Source organism: Columba livia, chromosome W, assembly GCF_036013475.1.
Source record: "Columba livia isolate bColLiv1 breed racing homer chromosome W, bColLiv1.pat.W.v2, whole genome shotgun sequence".
In the NCBI taxonomy this organism is placed as follows: domain Eukaryota; kingdom Metazoa; phylum Chordata; class Aves; order Columbiformes; family Columbidae; genus Columba; species Columba livia.
The window spans coordinates 19,517,009-19,539,108 of NC_088641.1; the positions used below are offsets into that span (position 1 = coordinate 19,517,009).

Consider the following 22,100-nt stretch of genomic DNA (forward strand, 5'->3'; position numbering starts at 1 on the left):
TGCTAATTTTTTCAACTCTTCTTCCCTCTTGTCCTCAAAATGTGGATGGCCTAATTACTGTGGTACATCCTAGAGGCCACCATGAAAGCATTGCCCCCTTAGTGTATGCATGACGCTAAAAAAGTTTCCTGCTCCAGAGGCTTCAGAATCTAAGCAAAAACATGAAATTGAACACTCCTAGCTACAGACTTTTTGAACTTTTGTAGCTTACTTCGTAAAAGGAAGTGACAGAAAACCCTGGCAGGCAGCACAAATCAAGTTCTCTCCAACAACTGCCAAACTTAACTTAAAAAGGAAAAACCTGTTATTTTTTATTTAAAGAAAATCAAGTTTAAAACACTTTGATCCAACTAACATGACAGCCTGTGAATTTCATCCTACTTGACATGGTCTGTGAACCAAAAAGAGTGTAATATTTACTTAAAAATGGGGGTTTACACTTTTCCAGACTTACTTTTTCAGCTGATGTCCCAGCCCAAATCTTTCCTTAGTAGAGATCTGAAATACATCCACACTTGGCACTATGGAAAAAGGAAATATTGTTGATATATGAACTTAAAGCAATAATCAAGAACTCATGACTATACAAGTCAGATTTAAGGACCCTGTTCTATCTGGACCTTTACTATAGGCAATGCCATTGAAGCAATGGTGAAAGCAGACATGTCATTTAAGTCTATGAAGAAATGAATGGTCCTTTTTGGAATATTAGCCAATATAATTTGTAATTTTACAAATGAGTATTTTAGAAATTGAATTCCCCAAAATATCTCTTCCCACTGACTTTAATTTAAATTAATTTTAATTAATTAATTAAATTTAAATTTTATTTAAAGTTAATTCAAATTAACTTCAATTAAATTAACCCTTATTTTAAATAATTTTAAAAATAAAATACAAATATATATAACCTGGCCATCCAATTCCACTTAATTCAAAGCACTGTAGATACCCTTTCTCTAATGTTGTTATTCAAATATCATCTCATCTTTTCAAGAAAAACTGGTGAATTTTTCAAAAGGGATAAATACTTTGATTAGGGGTAGCAATGTCTTTAGACTATCAAATTTAGGACACATGGTAGGAGGAGAATATTTTCAATGAGAATCATCATACCTACATCAGCAATCCTAAAATCTGACATCTAGACTACAATTTTTGTCTAAACTCTATAGCCAGAGAAGACAGCCAGGTACCTCCAAAGGCTGATTCATCCTTATGTAAGACAGGTTTCTAAGGCACATGGGAGAAACTGCCCACAGGTACAATAATGAGGTAAGGTATTAACTAGAAGAATGACTATCTAAAATGAGGATATTAAACAACTACAATGTGGTATGTATACCTCTCATTGTGCTTTGGAGTATACTGCATTTCTGTTTGTTTTTTCAATGAATAGAAAGTACTATGAGATAAATATGTAGCATAAAATTACGGCCCAGTAGTCTCAAACCAACATAATTGAGGGGGAAGAGAAATACACAGAGAAAGGGTTTTGTTAAAGGGTTATGTTTCTGGTAAATAAAGAAACAGCTGCAACAGCAGCTGAGTTCATAAAACCAGTAGCAGTGAAGCACTTGCCTCTAGCCCTGATCGTGCCTTTCTCAGTACTCAGGCACTCCCACAAGCTGCAGGACTGGGAAATAAGCTTTCCATTTTAACCTTGTCAGTGGTGCAGAAGATATCTTGTTACTTATCATTTCACTAGATAATTTCTTATTGCACACTGCTCTTCACACTTCACTCTCTCTTATTTGCTGCATGTTTTAATTTTTTTTAATTACATTTTGATAGAAATATTCTGAATACTAACACTGATACCTGCTATGGCACATACATATTTTAAGACCTGCATATTTACAAAAAAGATTTAATCAATAAAACACTGACAAAAAGACCAAAGTCAAACAAACAAACAAAAATAATGACTGATGCAATTAAGTGCTTATTTGAATGAACAGAATATAGTTTATAGTTAGAATTGGCAGACAACATATCCTATAAAAATAGTTCATTGTGACAGATTTTGCTAAACATATTATGACTGGAAATATCTATTAATTTTCCAGAGGCAGAATTCTCCCACAGATACAAGCCTGAACTGACAGCTTGTACTGGAAGCCTCCAAAGCCAGGCAAATTATGATCCAAATTACAGACTTAGTTCTGACTTCCGATTGTAAAAATGTATCTGAAGTTGACTCTTGCATATGAATGTTTCCAAATCTTCAGTCTCAGTTGATTCTTCATGAGTTTGACCATTTTTACTCTCATGAGAAAGCTTTACTCACATAACAACCAGAGAGTAGGATGTCCACATAACATGTAAAATTCTCATTCAAACTTAAAGATCCCCAGAGTTCACACAGTCATACAGAAATCAGAAGCTGTCAGGATAATTATCATGGCCTGATTCTTCGAATGTGCATGAAAAAGGGTGTATTAATGTGCTGCACAGATCTGTGTATGTATACCTCATTAGTGATATCTGCATGTGTGAAGATGATCCTGATTTCCAAAATCAGGAAATCACATATTAGAAACTGTCAATCTTTATTCTTTAACCCCTGGTTCCTAGGGGAAGCAGCTGTATTTCAAAGGATATCAAGAAAACAAGTTCCGAAACTCAGCCTATGAAAGTTTAAACTAGATGCCCATGCCATTATTGAGGGCCTAGCCATGCAAATATATATAAGCATAATTTCAAATCAGTAGGACTGCTCTCAGCAGTACATTTAAGCACATGCAGGGTCAAAGATTTGGCAGTGAATGAGTATCTGTCACCTAGTACATGGCTCAGACTGAGACACCATACAAGGCACATGAAGAATACACAGGTGACTAACCTGGACCATTTAAGTACTGTGTAAGTGAACAGTGCAATCGCACTATTATAGGCTCTGTGCGAATTACATCCCAAGCCACAGCAATCTCTTCCTAGTTCACAATAAAAAGAAAACAATAGACACCATTAGCCATCATGAGGAACTGTTGCATTTTGTCAGTCTACCTTAGGGTTGTTATAAACACCATCCATCCATTTACCCAGTCATGGAATATCTACTCCAACTTTAAACTTGTGACTTAGGACAAATTATTGCCTGCTGATGTCCCTAAGAGCAGTGTTAGACTGCTTCCAGCTCTTGAGTATTTTCATTTAAATGGAGCACAGGTTTCTACACAACACTACATCTGCAGTGCAGGCAGACATGTTCCCATCTATCAAGAGATACTATTGATACTATTTCAAAGCTGAGAAGCAAAGGAGCAAATCAAGATGGAAAGGAAACTTATCCCATAACATAGGGCAAAGGAAATGTTTGCTCCTTTTTAAGACTGATTAAAATAATTCAAGGTATGATTAGATTTTCTTAAATTTTAGAAGAGCCTGAGAACTTCTGTGCTGCGCTGACCTGAGAATATGACATATCTGTGCAAAAGCTAATGATGCCCCTAAAAGCACTAATTTTCATTCTGCATCAAGAGGACAGGAAGTTACTGCACAGATGAAGTGAGGAAGTGTGGACTTCATGACATCATAACTGTTACAGAAGCCATGCTGCCAGTTAACAGCACCACTGTCCTGTCTCCTTTGCTACTCAATCCTCTCCCTAATCAGCTGCAGATGTTGAGAAGCACACAGGAAAGCTCCAGCCAAAGTCTTCTTCCTTCCAGGACTCTATGAAGTGCTTTGACTTAACTAATGTCTAGGATAGCAAAAAAAAAAAAAAAAAGTATTTCATTTATGTCAGTTAAAACATTTATCATTCACAAAGCATGTTTGAAAGGAAATACATATGCAGTAAATAAAAGCCTACAAAACATTTTGACAATGTGATGATAAAAGGAAAAGGAAACCTTTCCACTGAATAGCAAGCAATAATGTGACAGCCACTTGTGAAGATCAAGCTTCTGAAAAAGGTATGTCTCAGTGGTTGTCTAGAGAGTCTGATATGTAGCAGAATTAAATGGGTATTAATGTTTATTATGCAATTCTGTGATTAGATTACTTACATCAAGAAAGCTAACATCAATATGCAGATCAATATCTACATCATCAATGGCTCCATATTCCCTGAAAGGAAAGAATCACATTACATTAGAGCTCTTTAACATACTCCTCAGCCCAGAAATACTTATAACAGAGAAGATTTTATAAAAGATAATCTTGTCTGTAAAATCAGAATGGTGATAAAACACACATTTACTTAGATTGGATCAATATTCCCAGTGGATAACTGTCTGCTGCGCTGAAACATTCTTTCAGTAGATCTTGCTTAAATAGGCTAAATTTTTTTTTTTCTGCTAGTTCCCCCAGATTCTCTCTCCATTGCTGCTATGTATTTTTGTCTCACATATTGCACAAATAAATCAAGAAAACAATGATGGTCACATGCTGCTCCTATTTTTGACAAAAGAAAACCCTAGTTGATTTTAAAAGTATTTTAGATTAACACTCAGCAACTTCAGGAAAGGCTTGAGATAAATCATTTAAGACAAATACAACATAGGGTGGCATATTATACCTGTGGTACTGCTTCATACATTAAATAATTTGTTTCTCAAAACATAAAATTGCCCTGTAACATGCTCAAGGCTCATAGATGTTTCATTGCTGTCTGAAATCTTACATTTAAAGTGTGACTTTTTTGCCTCTTATTTTCTGAATCATTCTGATTGCCCTCCCCCAACATACATGAAAACTTCTGAAAAATAGGGCTAGAAAATATTCATATACCTGAATAAAAAATTACTTTCCTTTAAATTACTTAAGTGGACAATTCTGTAAAAGTGCTATCACTCTCAATTTTTCACAAATTAGGTTTTTGCTTTATACTGTGTTTATATGATTGTTCTCACAATGACTTACATGTTTTTCTATTAAACTAGACTAAGTGCACAGTAGCAGTTGTGCATAAATAAGATGATAAGGTAATTTTGAAATACAACAATATTTTTGTGAATATAACTATCTCCTAACAAAGTGGCCTCTCGGCCCATAGTAGGACATAGCTTGCACTGGAAACGCCTTGACTTCTTGTGAAATCTTGTGGAGGGAACCCCTTCCACTAAACCTCAGCATCCCAGCAGTTCTCTCTGGTAAGGTCAAACCCAAAGTCTCTTGGCACACATGGGGCAGGTGAATGGCTGACCAAGGCTGCATTACCTGAAAGCTTCCCAGCCACCCTTACAGCTTCTCCAGAGCTTACTCACCCAGAGCCATACAGGCATTCTCTGACCTCCTACAGCTCACTGAAGAACTGACTTTGAAACACTGAAACTCTCCATCTACTGAAAGGCTGAGCCACTGTATTACACAACAGTGGTCTCAGATTTTTTTGTAAATTTTCCAGAAGATCCAAAGAACAGATTGCTATGAATTCCTAAGTAATATTTATGAACACAGGCTGGCGTTATTCACACTATTTGACTGAGATTCAAAAGGCTCTGAACAGGCATAATTTTATAAATTAAAAAAAAAATTTATAAATTAAATAAATTAAATAAAAAAAAACATAGTTGAACTAACTAAACAAAGAAATAACAGTGGAAGAAAGGATAAAATACAAATAAGTTACAGCTGTGGAATTTCCACACACATTGAAATCCTTTTGCCCCAACTCCATTACCACCATAGAAAATGAATTTTAGATACGTGATGCTGACTCTAGTTTTACTTCTCCAAGCTGAAATGGGAGGAAGAAATTATATTTTATTCCAGTGTCTGTAGTTCATGATCTGCTGCCTACAATGGCTCCAATAACACATTATTGATTTTGAAGCTCCCAGAGATCCTCTGTCCATCAATGTATAAGCAATATAAATAGATACTGAAGAGTTTGGATCAGTCAGTCCAGAGGGCTTTCTCATGGCTTTAGTGGTCAGATTTCAAAGGACAATGGTGAAAAGCATGCAGGTATAGGAATTTCCCTTTTATATGTACAGTTGACTCTGACAGTAGAAGACTACTAAAAGAGGGTCAACTGTCCAGGAAATATGCATCTTAGTGGGTGTCACTGTCAGACAGGCTTGTTGCAGCCACAAAAGTGGAGCTGCAGGAGAGGGATGAAACTGAATGCTTAATGCTGTGTTTGTCATTTCTAAGAATTTATTAATATTTTTAACTGCAACAGAGTTGAAGGAGCATGAAAGTTTTCCACATACCAAAAGTAGCCATAGATGCCAATTTCTACTACAGTGAGCCCAAGATCACAATGCTTCCAATGAAACAGCTGATTCAATAAATTAGATGCATTACATTTTTTGAAAGGTTACATATAATGTTTCAGTTTTAGGAGCTTGAGAGAGCCTATTATCAAAGTATTATCAATTTCATACTTATCCATTTGGGAACTAAACATTTATCTCGTTCATTTGCTTGAATATCTCATTCTCTGCTCATGAAGTGAAATACTTAAAAGGAATTAAGGGGTGTTCCTCTAAAAGGTGACATGTCCAACAGCCCAGCTGAAGTGTCTCTACACCAATGTACACAGCATGGGCAACAAACAGGAGGATTTGGAAGACACCATGCTGCTAGAAAGCTGCGACCTAGTGGATATTACTGAAACTTAGTGACTGGAGTGTGGCTATCAATGGCTACAGGCTGTTCAGAAGGGACAGTTGAGGAAGGAGGGGTGAAGGGGTTACCCTCTACATCAAGAAATGGGTAGTTTGTGAAGAGCTGTCTCTGAAGAATAGCCATGAGCATGTTGAAAGCTTATGGGTAAGAAATAGAGACCAAGGCAACAAAGGGAACCTTGTGGTTGGTGTCTACTACAGGCCACCCAATCAAGGGGAGCCTATTGATGAAGTCTTCTTACTCCAGTCCTGAGGGATATGGGTCAGATGAAGAGTCAAGTCAGGACCCTGAATTTTAGGAAAGCCAACTTCCAGCTCTTCAAAGAGTAGGACCCCCTGGGAAACTGCTCTCAGGGACAAGGGAGCAGAACAGAGCTGGCAGATCTTTAAGGATGCTTTCCATAGAGCACAAGAGCTCGTGATCTCCAGATGTAAGAAATCAGTTAAGGAAGGCAAGAGACCAGAATGGATGAGTTGAGACGTGCTGGTTAAACTAAAGGGCAAGAAGGAAATGCACAGGCAGTGGAAGCAGGGACAGGTATCCTGGGAAGAGTATAGGGACACTGCCTGGTTGTGCAGAGATGGGGTCAGGAAGGCCAAGGTGCAGCTGGAGCTCAGCTTGGCAAGGGGCATGTTGTGGTTTAGCCCCAGCTGGCAACTAAGTACTATGCAGCTGCTTGCTCACTCCTCCCCCTGCCCCCAGTGGGATGGGGAGGAGAATTGTGAAAAAAAAAGATAAAACTCGTGGATTGACATAAAAACAGTTTAACAGGACAACAAAGGAAGAGATAACAAAAATAATAACGGTAAAAGAATATACAAAGCAAGGAATACACAGTGCAATTGCTCACCACCTGCTGATGCCCAGCCCACTCCTGAGCAGCAATTCCCTTCCCTGACAGTTCCCCTATTTTATATACTGAGCATGACATCATATGATATTGAATATCCCTTTGGCTAGTTTGGGTCAACTGTCCTGGCTGTGTCCCTTCCCAGTTTACTGTGAAAATTAATTCTATCCCAGCCGAACCCAGGACAGGGTGCAAATAATAAGAGGAAGGCATTCTACAGGTATGTCAGCCAGAAAAGGAAGGTCAAAGAAAGCGTACCCCCCTGATGAACACTACTGGCAAACTGGTAACAATGGATGAGAAGGATGAGGTACTCAGCAACTTGTTTGCCTCAGTCTTCACTGGCAGCCTCTCTTCCCACACCTCTCAAGTGGATGGACTGCAAGACAGAGACTGGGGGAGTAATGTCCCTCCCACTGTAAGAGAAGATCAGGTTCGTGACCACCTGAGGAACCTGAACATCCATTTCAAGTAAAAAATAATGCAAATTGCTATTTGGCTTCAAAAATAAATTAGGCATCTTTAAGTCCAAGAAAAAGGAAATATTTTTACATACAATATAAAAACTAACAGCAAAAGTCATACCACAGGTATTTCTTATAAAATTACTGAAGTGAAAATACTATGTAAAAAAGGAAGAAACCAGTTATCTGATTTAGAATGACCTAATCACTATGAATCAGGACTAGACAAACTCTAACCCAGTCATCACAATCACAGAGTTACAAAAACTTAGATCAATGAAAAAATGAGCGTTTCTTAGTTTTCTCAGTCTGAAGAAAATTAAGTAACTATGGTTTCCTTAGACATTTTCTTTAGAAGGAAAATGAAAAACTGCAAGTGAATAACCATCCATTAGACAACGCAAAATCAAAAGCCTTGTCAAATGAGTGTGGGACTACGGTAGATCCGTGGATTCCCTGACGGAGGGAATGGGAACAGAAATTAGCCTTGAAGATATTAAGGCCTACCTGTGAGAAAGATGGGAGTAAAGGAGTATCCGGAGATGTTAAGGATGTACCGGTGAGAAAGAAGGGAGTAACACTGATGATAGCAAAAACAGCCAATGAGATGTTACTGCTGTAACTTGTAACCAATAGTGAAGAGACACATGAATTGGTAAAACTGTATAAAAATGCACTTGTGGCAATAAATGGCATCTACTACATTCATCCTGGAAGAACTTGGTCTATATCGTTTGTCCATCTCAACCGCGACATCTGGTGACCCCGACATGATACTGTATGAAGAAGGATCTCGCATGAAGAAGAGACAGTGGTGAAGCTGTGACAGCCGAAGACGAGCTGTGGAGACGGAGCCCGGTACAGCTGATAGAGCAGCAGGGGGGAGCTGCCAAAGATCCAGATCCTTGAAAAGACACCACGCCAAGAGTTGGTAAGCTACCGGGAACAGCGGGGGGGAGGTGGAACTTATCTAAATAAGAGCATATTATATTATCTACATGGAAATTGCTTCTGAAGAAGCAGGGTATTAGCCTTCTGGAATTGACTTAAGAAGGATGTTACTATGGGGCAAAGCACTACTGAAAGATCCAAAGAAACAACTGAACTGTTAATGACATGGCAATTGTTGCTAGAGACTTTGAGAGGATTAAAAGAGCAACGGGAACATGCAGAGACAGTGAAGAGGGGTGGCTTCCCTGGACTAGATTTGAAAAAAAAAAAAAATTGCACTGTTCCAAACCCCAAACTCCCCGTTACTAATGGTTCTCCAGCACTGTTCAAGTCCACGTTATCTGATGACTCGGATGAGGATGAGGGTTGAGGGTCCGCAGCATTTTCTTGAAAAAGTTAAAAGGAAAAGGAGTAAGTGTACGTGTTGCCCCGAGGTCAGATAAAAACCATGAAAGACTCAAGCAAAATTAGACTTATGCAATGTAACAGCTATAGATCATTTAGGATGGAACAATGGGGATTCGTTGAAAGGAGTGGGTATCTCCCAGCTCTTGGAAAAGACACTAATTGTCACACCACAATTACAGGTGCGATTAGTTTCTGAAATCCTGAGGAAGTCAATGAACCTTGCATATCAAGCTATGATAAAGGTGCCTGAAACCGACAAAGCAGCTAAATAATTTACAGCTATTAATCAGGGTCCCGATGAAAATTACATGCAATTTATTGACCATCTTCAAAAGACCGTCAATAAGCAGGTTGAAAACTTAGAAGCTAAGGAAGCACTAGTGTTGAAATTAGCAGTAGAGAATGCTGTTTGCTATCAACGTGTTATCTGTGAGTTTTACAGTACATATTACGTGCTTCTATGTATTGCCTCTCTGAAAATCAAGCAGCTTGTCATGAATGTGAGTTAATTGTTTTACTGGTTGTTGTTAGAATTGTTTCTTTGTGGTATAAGTGCACCATAAAACCTTCTCCCCGCTTTTCCCACTCACACTGCAAGCAGCCCTGTGCTTCCCCCCCTCCCTCCCTCTTCTCATGGTTTTTACTTACAAGATGGGGTCGGAAATGACTGTTTTCAGTCGTGTTCCTAAGAAATCGGTATTGGGAGGTGTTTTAAAACATAGGAAAGCACTTGGAAATATGAGGAAGGAAGATCTTGTGAAATATTATGGTCAGTGGTGGCTGCTGTGTAAGTTAGAAGAATGGGAAAAGTGGCCGGAGGATAGAACCTTGAAGTATAACACTTTGTTGCAATTAATGTTGTTTTTAAGGTGAGAAGAGCAGGACAAAATAAATCTCTACAAGAGATTGTTAGATCATTACAGACAGTTTTACAGGTGGAACGGTTTGAATTTCAACAAGCTGAGAGAGAGTTAACTGATAACACACAGGTCACAGTAAACTTGCTGAAGTCTGCAAGATGCTTTCCTCATTAACCTGTTTTCTTTGTGGGCACCTGTTTAAGCATGTTGCAGTTTTAGTAGGTCTTTGTTGTGTGGTACAGAGAGTTCACAGACTCCTAAATAATGAGAATCCATAGACTCAAAATGTGCGTTTTGTGATAATACAGAAGATCATGAGTAATTTAGTTCTTTACTGCGTGAATATGATGGTAAAATTTTGTGTGTTATTTTCTTTCTAGCATTCTAGCTTTAATCTGGCACTCAGACTTGCGCAACTCTGTGATAGGTTGTCTCAACTTGGTGTACTGAACTTGGCTCTTCTGTATGCACAGTAGGTAAAGAATCCTGTTTTTTGGATAACAGTCGTAGCACACCAGATGAGACACTAATACAAGCCTTGCCCAGTCCAGCTTGCTGTGTGTTTCTTTTTGCTTCCGTCTTGTTTCTTAGGTTCTGGCACATCTGGGGAGAGATCTCATCATTTTACCTCCTTGCTGAAGTCAGTCTTTTCACACTGGTCAGTTTTGGGGGGTCAGAGTGCCATCTCAGGTGGGGGCAAGAGGGAGGTTTTATTCCCCCCCAATCAATGTTACTGCTAGAGAACTGTAATACTGCATGAAGGAGTCTGAGGGTTAAATTTAAAGGCATCGCCAGTGGTTCCATAGTGTCCTGGCTTTGTTAAAAACAAGTTTCTCTTTCAGTGAATTTTGCCTGTCAGCTAAAGCCTTCATATTAACTGCATTTTCCTGGAGAACCAGATACATGTTTTGGTAAACCCAGCAATGGAATGCAAACTTATTGATAAGCACGGATGGACATCTCGCCAGAGGGGCGACAAGAAACAAGTGACTAAGAAACTGACCAACTGTGTATAACATTCCATTCACGTGAATACTTCATATAAAAGTGGGAGATCACGAGGTTCTCGCCCCTTTTTTCCTTTTGCCCTTTTTTCCCTTCTGCTTATGGCCGACATTAGGAGAGGTTCTTGCTAGTCGTCCCTGCAAACTGAGGCCTAGTGAGAGAATGAATCCAGCTCCCATTGGCTGCAGAGTCCAATCCAGGACTTTGGTTGCCAGCTCTGCAGTTGCTGAGACTTTCAAGATTGGTTTTGTATATTTTGTATTATTTTCTCTATTCTTATTAGTAGCATTAGTAAAACATTGTTAATTTTTTCCAACTCTCTTCTCTCAGCCCTTCTTTTCCCTCCTGATCGCCTGTGGGAAAGGGGGAGAGGGAGGGGCAAAGAGAAAGGGGGGAGTCGGGGGGGAGAGGGGGTTAACAATACATCTGCCAGGGTTTTATTGTCACCCCGCAATCTTAACCCTCGACACATAGTTCTAATGAAGCTGAGAAATTCAACCAAAACAAATTTTTTTAATAGACTTATTCTGTGGTAACTAGTTGTAAGAGACTTCTTAGTAAATTCACCATGCTAGTCTTTGAGGTCATGGGAGAGAATGAAAGAAAGGCCGTTTTTTGAGACCAACGGAATGCCAAATTTGGAACAAAGTTTTAATACATGAATTCTTGTATTTGTCAGAAAGCCCTATACCTCTCTTGGGTCAAGATTTGTTAAGTAAATTGTAAGCTCAAATAACGTTTTCTGAGAATTCTGTTTAGTTGCAGGTCCTACAAGAAGCTACTTGGATAGTGCAGATCTGCTTGCTTCAAGTGAGAAATCTCCAAGGAAATTTCGAATGCTGTATTTCCACTAGTATTAACAGCCAATGTTTCGATAAAGCAAACACTACACTGATAGATCTGAAACAGGGCTTCAATCTGGTAAAGGAAAACAATATCCAATAAATATGACAGTCAAAATGGACTTAGAGACTTTCACAGTATCACAGTATGTTTGGGAATGGAAGGGACCTCAAAAGATCATCTAGTCCAATCCCCCTGCTGGAGCAGGAACACCTAAGTGAGGTCGCAACTTTGATGAATTAATTTATGACAACCTTACAGGCTGACTGCATTCAATTGGATTTGCAGATTTGTCTGTTTATAGCTACAACATAGAAACAACCTGTGGCTATTGTGGGACAGTATGATGAGATTGCTAACAGACTGATATACCGATTGTTACTCTGATCAAGAAATACAGGGAATCAATTTAAGTCTTAATAGGCCATGATCCTTTTGTCATATATGTACCATTTGTGCAATTTAATTCTGATTTTTTATTTGCAGTCTATGTCCTTGTAAATTGCACTAGCCGATTTTCTTAACAGCACAGCTTTTGGCATGCCTAAATGTAAATTGATGCAGAACCTGCAAGTCTTTCACATTGGGTCACAGACCATACTTGTATTTGGTCTGATCCTACATACTTGCACAGTTTTTGTTGATGGTTCTGGGAAGTCTCAAAAAGCTGTAGTGGTCTGGCACAAAGATATAATTAGCATCAATCTGTAAAAATTATTGAAGGTTCAACCCAATTAGCAGAACTTGGCGCAGCTTTACATTACTTAGACCTTTTTAAGGAGGAACCTCTAAATTTGATTTGTGATTCTGAGTAGGTAGTCAAGGTCCAACGCACGTATCTGATTCTGAATTGTATTTTTTTTTAAAAAACAAAAAGGAGGGAGAAGTAGGGAAAACACCACAAAACTGATTGTCAAAAGCACTGTATGTGATGAATCACTTACATTTAAGTGATGCAGCCCAAATTTGCCCTGTGATGAAACACTTTGCAAGTATTACCCAAAAGCATGCTAAATCAGAAAGAACCTTTATTAGTTATGGTCAAATCACTAGGTAATGGTCAATGGAAAAGGCCACATCAATTGATAAGCTGGGGGAGAGGCTATGCTTGTGTCTTTACAGATCAAGGGCCGCAATGGTTGCCGGCGTGAAATGTGAAACCTGTGTTATCTTCCTGACAATGATTGCTGCAGCTGCTATGTCTTGGATGCCTGCACAGACAAAGACCAACATGTGAATTACTTCAGCCAACATGACTGACCAGGACTCTATATGCCTAGCTATGGCATCTCCGAAAAACCCATTCCACACATGCTTGGTTGGCATCCCCCTTGATGACTACAGCAGCATCACACAACTGTTTCAAAACAGTGGTCGGTGCAAAAGCATTGCAACGAACTGTAATAATAACAACATGGCACTTTGGATTAATTGCCTCCTAGAAGCAGATATTGAACCACGGGAACTGGAATCCTGGCATCTATGCTCATGAACGCTTGTATCCAGCTGGTTTGTGAAAAGTGTCAGAACAATATACAAGAACATGAATGGATAAAACTGCACAATGTCAATGCTACCCTTGGTGACTATAGAAATGAAACTCGATGGTGTAATGCCTCGCAGAATATTCCAAGGGGTGTCGTTGATAATGTGGGACAGCGACCCCAACACCTCCTGCATGGTGTATTCTTGATCTGTGGAGATAGAGCCAGGCCAGGAATTCCTTCTAATGCTGTTGAAGGACTGTGTATTTTGGGACTATTAACTCTCTTAACGCTCAACGTATCTATGATAATAGATCACAGAAGAGCAAGACGGGAAAAACACTTTTTGCATGTTTAAGAGTCAAAATGTGATGATAATGTAGATTTTTGGGGATCGGGGTTAAGGGGTTTAGGATCTCTTGTATCTGGTGTTGGCACAGCTAAAGCTTTAAATACTTTAGAAAAATTAGGATGCTGCCTAGTTAAGCAAACTGACAGAACTTCTAAGGCTTTAAGTGGACTTTTGTTAGATGTAGATTCTGTACGACATGTGTCCTGGTTTTGTTAAAAAAACAAGTTTCTCTTTTAGTGAATTTGCCTGTCAGCTAAAGTCTTCATATTAGCTGCATTTTCCTGGAGAACCAGATACATGTTTTGGTAAAACATAGCAATGGAATGCAAACTTATTGATATGCATGGACGGACACCTCACGAGAGGGGCAACGAGAAACAGGTGACCAAGAAACTGACCAACTGTGTATAACATTCCATTCACGTGAATACTTCATATAAAAGTGGGAGACCACGAGGATTTCGTTCCTTTTTCCTTATGGCCGACATTAGGAGAGGTTCTTGCTAGTCGTCCCTGCGAACTGAGGCCTAGTGAGAGAATGAATCCAGCTCCGGTTGGCTGCAGAGTCCAATCCAGGACTTTGGGTGCCAGCTCTGCAGTTGCTGAGACTTTCAAGACTGGTTTTGTATATTTTGTATTATTTTCTCTATTCTTATTAGTAGCATTAGTAAAACATTGTTAATTTTTCCAACTCTCTTCTCTCTGTCCTTCTTTCCCTCCCGATCACCTGTCCTGAGTGGGAAGGGGGGAGAGGAAGGGGCTAAAGGGGGAAGTGGGGGGAAGAGGAGGTTAACAATACATCTGCCAGGGTTTTATTGTCACCCCACAATCTAAACCCTCGACAACATGCTACTCTGCAGAATAGAGCCACAATAGACCTTTTGTTATTAGCTCAAGGACATGGGTATGAAGATTTTGATGTGATTCGTTAAATAAATTGTTTAGTGGTTGGGGGATTTCAGGGTTTTTGTTATCAGTAGTGAAAACGGCACTGATTGTCTTGATGATTGCTGTGGTTGTGTTACTAATGTTGCCATGCATGATTTCTCTGTTGCAAAGGGCCCCGCAGCGGACAATGAAGGCAATTTTTTTAGCACAAAATCAAAAAGGAGGAATTGTGGGACTATGGTGGATCCGTGGATTCCCTGAAGATATGCCTTGAAGATATTAAGGCCTACCCGTGAGAAAGATGGGAGTAAAGGAGTATCTGGAGATGTTAAGGATGTACCCGTGAGAGAGAAGGGAGTAAAAGAGTAACATTGATGATAGCAAAAGTAGCCAATGAGATGTTACTGCTGTAAATTGTAACCAATAGTGAAGAGACACATGAACTGGTAAAACTGTATAAAAATGCACTTGTGGCAATAAATGGCATCTGCTACTTTCATCCTGGAAGAACTTGGTCTATGTCATTTGTCCATCTCAGCCGCGACAAATGAGATATATAAAGTGAATACTTTTATATCATATTTAAGTGAACAGTTACTACAAAAAATATGGAAAACCTGAGAGTAGACAAATAAAATAGCAAAAAGAATAAATGCTATTGAACGAGATGCGCCCGAGTCCTGAAGGAACTGGCTAATGCAGTTGCCAAGCCACTCTCCATGATATTTGAGAGGTCATGGGAGTCAGGTAAATTCCCTGGTGACTACAAAAAGGGAAACATCACACCCATTTTTAAAAAGGGTAGAAAGGAGGACCCCAAGAACTACTGACCAGTCGGCCTCACCTCTGTGCCTGGAAAGATCATGGAACAGATCCTTCTAGAAGCTATGCTAAGGCACATGAAGGACAGGGAGGTGATTTGAGACAGCCAGCATGGCTTCATCAAAGGCAAGTCCTGCCTGACCAATTTAGTGGCCTTCTGTGATGGAGTGACTACATCAGTGGACAAGGAAAGAGCCATGGATGTCATCTATCTGGATTTCTGTAAAGCCTTTGATACAGTTCCCCGCAGCATCCTTGTCTCCAAATTGGAGAGATATGGATTTGATGGGTGTACTGTTCAGTGGATGATGAATTGGCTGGATGGTCACATCCAGAAGGTAGTGGTAAATAGTTCAGTGTCTGGATGGACACCAGTGACAAGTGGTGTCTCTCAGGAGTTCACACTGGGACCAATACTATTTAATATCTTCATCAGTGACATAGACAGTGGGATTGAGTGTACCCTCAGCAAGTTTGCAGACAACACCAAGCAGAGTGGTGTGGTTGACATGCCTGAGGGATGGGATGCTATCCAGAGGGACCTGGACAAGCTTGAGAAGAGGGCCCATGTGAACCTTGTGAAGTTCAACAAGGCAAAGTGCAAGGTCCTGCACCTGGGTCAGGACAACTCCCAGTACTTGGGGGTACTGGTGGATGAAAAGCTGGACATGAGCTGGCAATGTGTGCTTGCAGCCCAGAAGGACAATTTTATCTTGGGCTGCATCAAACGGAGTGTGGCCAGCAGGTCAAGGGAGGTGATTCTGCTCCTCTACTTTGCTCTGGTGAGATCCCACCTGGAGTACTGTGTCCAGCTCTGGAAACTTAATCGCAGGAAAGACATGGACCTGTTGGAGAGAGTCCAGAAGAGGACCACAAAGATGATCAGAGGGTTGGAACACCTCTCCTATGAGGACAGGCTGAGAGAGTTGGGGTTGTTCAGCCTGGAGAAGAGAAAGCTCCAGGGAGACTTTACTGCAGCCTTTCAATACTTAAAAGGGGCCTATAAGAAAGATGGGGACAGACTTTTTAACAGGGACAATAGGACAAGGGGTAATTTTTTTAAATTAAAAGATAGGAGATTCAGGCTAGATATGAGGAAGAAATTTTTTACAATGAAGGTGGTAAAATACTGGCACAGGTTGCCCAGAAAGGTGGTAGATGCCCCATCCCTGGAAACATTCAAGGCCAGGCTGGATGGGACTCTGAGCAACCTGATCTAGTTGGAGATGTCCCTGCTCATTGCAGGAGGGTTGGACTAGATGATCTTTGAAAGTCACTTCCAACACAACTATTCTATGGTTCTATGACTCTATGATTTCATAAACCCATATTCAACTATTTGGATTTTAATTCCCCAGGTCCACGAAATGTAATGAATTTCCATTTAATTTGAAAAGGTACAGTACACTGTAGTTGTAGACATGGTCTCTCTTCTTAGACTAAAATGACAGAGCTTATTGTTTAGAAGTTAATGGGAATTGTTACTTGCAATGAATATATGCATGCCTATTATCTTCTCTGCATTTTATTACTTGGTTTGTATGACAAGTTTGATACTTTCTTTGTAATACATCTGACAGGTCTGTTCCATCTTGCCTACCTGTTATTTTTATGAAATTATTAATATTACATAGATGGAAAATGAAGTTATAAAAGACCTGAAACATATACAAAATATCATACAGGTATGCCCTACGGCGGAATCATGCACACTGATATATGCCAAACAGAATTTTTTTGTAATTGCTCTTTGCAATTCATGCCTGACTGAGGTTCCACCACTTCCCTTTGTAGGATATTTTAGTTTCCCACTGTTAGAAAGCTTTCCTAAAATCTAATCAAATTCTTGTTTGTTGCTAACAAAGATAGTTTCTTATTGTCTGTTTCATGATGACAATAGAGAACATTTGACCATTCCTTCTATCTACAAACAGCTTTATTTTTTTAAGAATTCTTATTATGTACTCTCCTTCTGTCTTTTTTCCAGACTAGACAAATCCAATTCCTTCAGTTGCTCCCTAGAGAAAACATTTACTACATCTCTTATCATTCCTCTTGTTCATCTCCAAGGTAAAAGACATTATATGGCAGAAAAGATGTTTAACAAGGGTTTAGAGCAATGCTGAATAGTAATTTTCAACAAAATGCAACAGCCTGATCAAATATCAACTGAACTGCAAAAGGCAATGATGTTTTAGAACAGGCTACCAGGACTTGTTCTCAGCATAGCCAGCTGTATCAGTACTCAACCACAAAAAAAAAAAACAAAACCAGCATTACTGCTAGCCAGCAGTACACCTTCCTTTTGCCACAATATAAAGAAATCATCCGAAGAGACTTGTCTTTTGGCTGTAAGGGAAAGTCCACATGGAAGTCAATCTCCAAAACATTAAAGGTTCCACAATACAGAAGAGTCAATGACATACCTGAGAGATACTGCATTAGGTCCATAGATCTCTCTCACTGCTGTCAAATCAGCTTCCAGCTGTGGGTCCTTGTGTTCTCCATCATAGCTAACCTACCGGAAGAAAAATATTCTGTGAGTTCTTATTTATTTCATTACTGGCACCTAATCTAGGCTCTTCAAAGTTCTCCCTGCAAAATATGCTGCATAAAGATTCCTTAATGCCATGCTCAGAAATGACACTGTTGATAAGCTGAAGCGCTGAGGTGGTCTAGATCTCCTGAGCAATACAATTTGCAAAGCAGGCATTTTTGCATCAAAATTCCAGAGGGTCCTACTCCCATTTGTGAGAAGAGAAGCTGCAAAGGACTCATCCTTCTGTCCTGTCTTGTCCTGGGGTCTGTTCTGGGCCACTTGTGCATTTTAAAACTGGTAAGTAGGAGAAGAACCAGATCTCCCCAGTCATAGCATCCCAGTCCAACCACTACAGGACAAAGGTTTGCTCCCTTTTGCTTGTTGTCACACTCTCATACACTTAGGACACAGAATGGCTTGAGCTCAACAAGAGGTATGAGACTACACTATATATCAAGTGTCTCAGAGTTGAAGTAACATTTTCAATCTAGTAATTGGCTGTATTTGACTATTATATCTACCAATGCAATTATATCAGAACAAAAATAAAAATAATTAAAGAACACTTTCCAATTTTAAGCATTTTACCAGAGAAGGTGTAAAGAAATGTGTTTAGACATCATCTCAACTTTTTAAAACTCTGCATGGAAAGTGGAAACAGTTATGTTAGTGCCTACACTATAAAGAAAAATTGTGAGCTGATTTGGTTGGGCTGTATGAAGTCAAAATAATTAATATCCTCCTGTCTTCTACAAAGGCCAAAAAAAACTTTTTAGGCTTGTAACAATATATTGAGTCTATTACTACATAAGCAATATGCTCCTGGTTGTGTGAGCCTAATTCTATTTATTTATACCAGTTAGAATGACCATAATTTCGCAAAAGTTTATGAACTCCTTAGATTTGGACAGATTCAGAAATGAGAGTAGGATTTGGCTTGTACCTTTGACAAATTCAGAGAGCAAAGCACAAGAGTGCAATTTATCCCTTTAGACATATATACATCCTTATATATTAATTCCTGCTGAGAATTCTTGCTATTGTAGAATTGTATCTATCTGAAGTAGTTTCTTCCATTTGTACATCCAAACCTATAGACCAGTGCTGTGACACTTTCAGCTCTGATACCTAGAGATGTACTTTTCTATCTAATTGAATTTCAATTTAATTAAAATAACCAGCTGATCAATAGTTTCTGTCTACAACTACCTGAAAGGATGTTGTAGTATGGAGGGTGTTGGTCTCTTCTCCCAAGTAGCAAGTGATAGGACAAGAGGAAATGGCCTCAAGCTGCACCAGGAGAGGTATAGATTGGATATTAAGATAAAATTCTTCATGGAAAGGGTTGTCAGGCATTGGAACAGGCTGCCCAGGGCAGTGCTGGAGTCACCATCCCTGGAGGTGTTTAAAATGTGTTTAGATGAGGTTCTTAAGGACATGGTTTAGTGCTAGAGTTAGGTTAGGTTATGGTTGGACTCGATGATCCTGAGGGTCTCTTCCAACCGAAATTATTATATGATTCTATGATCACTTTTTACGTGTGAAAATTATCAAAGAATAATTTGATCAGGCTTAGAATTCTTGAAATATAAGGCATAGAATTCATCAGAATAGCATGGGCATGTATTTATCAGAGATATCAATGATATTAATGACCAAAAGGGTATAAGCCAAGTATCCCTGCCTTGTTTGGACAAGCATGTCAGAATAATTTCCAAAGTATAAGAGCACAGGAAGAAAACTTTTATTATAATTGCTTTTCCACTCTAAGGTAGGAGCAAGAGCAAACCAATTGTTTTTATATGCTCATTACTCAAAGATGAATTCTTTAAAAATGCATCAATAATTGCTGTCCTGCTTCCAAAGAGAGCACAGCAATCATTTCACAAATTGTAGCTGTAACTCACCCATCACCTTTGATCGTCCTTGTGGCAGTACACTCTCCCCGCCCACTCCCCGCTGAGAACTGATGTGGCAGCTGAATGTGTGCACAGCCCCCCCCCCCCCTTCCTGCAATGGGGCAGCTCTTATTGTGAGACCCAGGCCAGAGTCGTTAGGAGAGAGGAGGGGGCGCACGTAGCCACAGTAGGGGGGTGCAGAGGTGCATGTAGCCACAGTAGGGGGGTGTAGAGAAGCCGCGAAGCTTCTAGACTGCCCACAGCCAGATCTGACCAGACTATAAAACGGGGATCCCGCCAAGGCTGCTCTTTGTGTGGTCCTCTCGGAGACGCGGGCCAAATGCTGCCACCGAGAGCCCTCCTGGGACTGGGACACCGTCTAAGGTAACCTCCCAAAAAATGGGACTGCCTCATCTCTGCATGTGGGTGAGTGATAACTTAGTATTTCCTCGCCAGATAAGTGAGCGTATTAAATAATTCCTCGCCACTTGGGTGGGTGTTTTCCTCACTAGACAAGTGAGTGCATTTTTCCTGGAGTCAGGAGGGACGGCTCTGGCGTTGTTTATTAAAATTGAGACGCGTAGCACTACCCCGTGTACCAAGGGTGATTGGATATTATTGAGTAATGAGGAAGCTGCAGGCTGTTGGGAACCTGGTGTGTTTTTAAGTGATAGTCCGGACGCTTTCCCCCCCCCCCCCCCCCCGCCGAGCATGGAGCACCCAGCGGTATATCAGTCGTAAACGACTTGATTTGTAGCGATATCGCAGTGCCGCCGGCACCTCGGTGGGCTCGCGATAGCGGGCCGCTCGCCCCGCCGCGGGGTGGACTCGGTACGGATTGCCGTTCGTTGTCGGGACCGGAGGAACCGACGGGGTGGACGGAGGCGGGTCCGCCTCTCCCCCTCCACGTACCGCATGAACAAGAAGAGCCTAGCCGCCGCTCCAGGACCGGGAGTGCGCTGGATCCTGGCAGCGACAGTAGCCTGCCCCTGTCCCCGTCCGTGCCGCTGCGCCCGGCGGCTGGAAAACCCTCCCCTGCGCTGGTGGATCCGACCCACCTTCGGCCGCTTATCAAAGGGTTGCTGGACGTTTTAAAAATACATGTCCAGTCCTTCAGAGAGAAAATTCAAGAGGCTACCGATCATAGCAAGCAAAGCCCTCTTCTCCTCCTGTGCCTGCTGCTCTGGGACCTACTGGACCCAGAAAACGGCAGCAGAAACGGGGACAGGAGAGTTCGGAAAATTAGCTGCAAACTTCTCCCTGTGAAGCTTCCCCCGCCTCTCCATGCACCTCCCCCGAGCTGGCCGCCTCCCTCGTTGTGGGCAGGCGCTCCTCCCTTTCTTTCAAACTGCAGGAAAAAAAAATCAGTGGTGCCGCGGCTTGGGACCGGCAACCCCGCCCCTGCTCAGTGCTTTTCTGTGATTAGTCTGCTGATAAGGGTACTTGCATTGCTGCAGCCTAAAAGGCTGCTAACATTAAGATTTTGTAACTTGCTATCAAAAATAACCTGCACTCCACCGCAGCCAAACAGGGCATTATGGAAGTCATTAATGATTTTGATAAATAAATAGTCACACCCATTCTCCTTATCTTGGCCCGTTCGCAAGCCTGATAGGGCAGTGGTATTTAACAAAGATATGTTTTTCGTGATTCCCCTCTGAGGGAAGAAGACAAAGTACAATTTGCTTTTACCTGGGAAAACTTATTGACACTGTGGAGGTGCTCTGGGGTATTCGCATGTATCAATATATAGATGACATCTTAGTGGGCGGAGACAATAAGGAACCGGTTGAGCAGAGGCTATTTGGAACCTATCGACATGGAATGGAGGTTTGCAGAATATGCTTCCTATTGCAGTATATTCCAAAGGAGGCCAAAAGGGCCAGCCAGACCTTTGTTGTTTTCTTCCACCACATTTAAGGAAAGTGAACAACGATATTAAGTGGATGTTTCATACACCATATTATCCCCAAGCCAATGGGATCGTGGAATGAACCAATGGTTTGATTAAAAACATGCAGATGTCTCACGAAACAGCTGGGACACACAATTGGCACAAGCTGTTTTCATTGTCAATAACTGCTGGTGGAGCTATGGAAGCCCAAAATCAGGGCATCATGCTCTGAGAGGCCACTAACAGACAGCAGCTTGATA

The 22,100-nt window shown here is 40.6% G+C and overlaps 1 protein-coding gene across 1 annotated transcript in view; it reads right to left on the reverse strand.

Moving 5' to 3' along the window:
* Window positions 1–22,100, reverse strand: part of LOC135577170 (protein mono-ADP-ribosyltransferase PARP8-like) — a 231,120-nt gene that overhangs the window by 72,964 nt on the left and 136,056 nt on the right. Inside the window, exons 7-10 of the mRNA XM_065045010.1 lie at window positions 17,936–18,027; window positions 4,014–4,074; window positions 2,846–2,936; window positions 455–521 (exon numbers count right to left, since the gene is read on the reverse strand). Of these exons, the coding sequence (XP_064901082.1) occupies window positions 455–521; window positions 2,846–2,936; window positions 4,014–4,074; window positions 17,936–18,027 (311 nt within the window). The remainder of the gene's footprint in view (window positions 1–454; window positions 522–2,845; window positions 2,937–4,013; window positions 4,075–17,935; window positions 18,028–22,100) is intronic.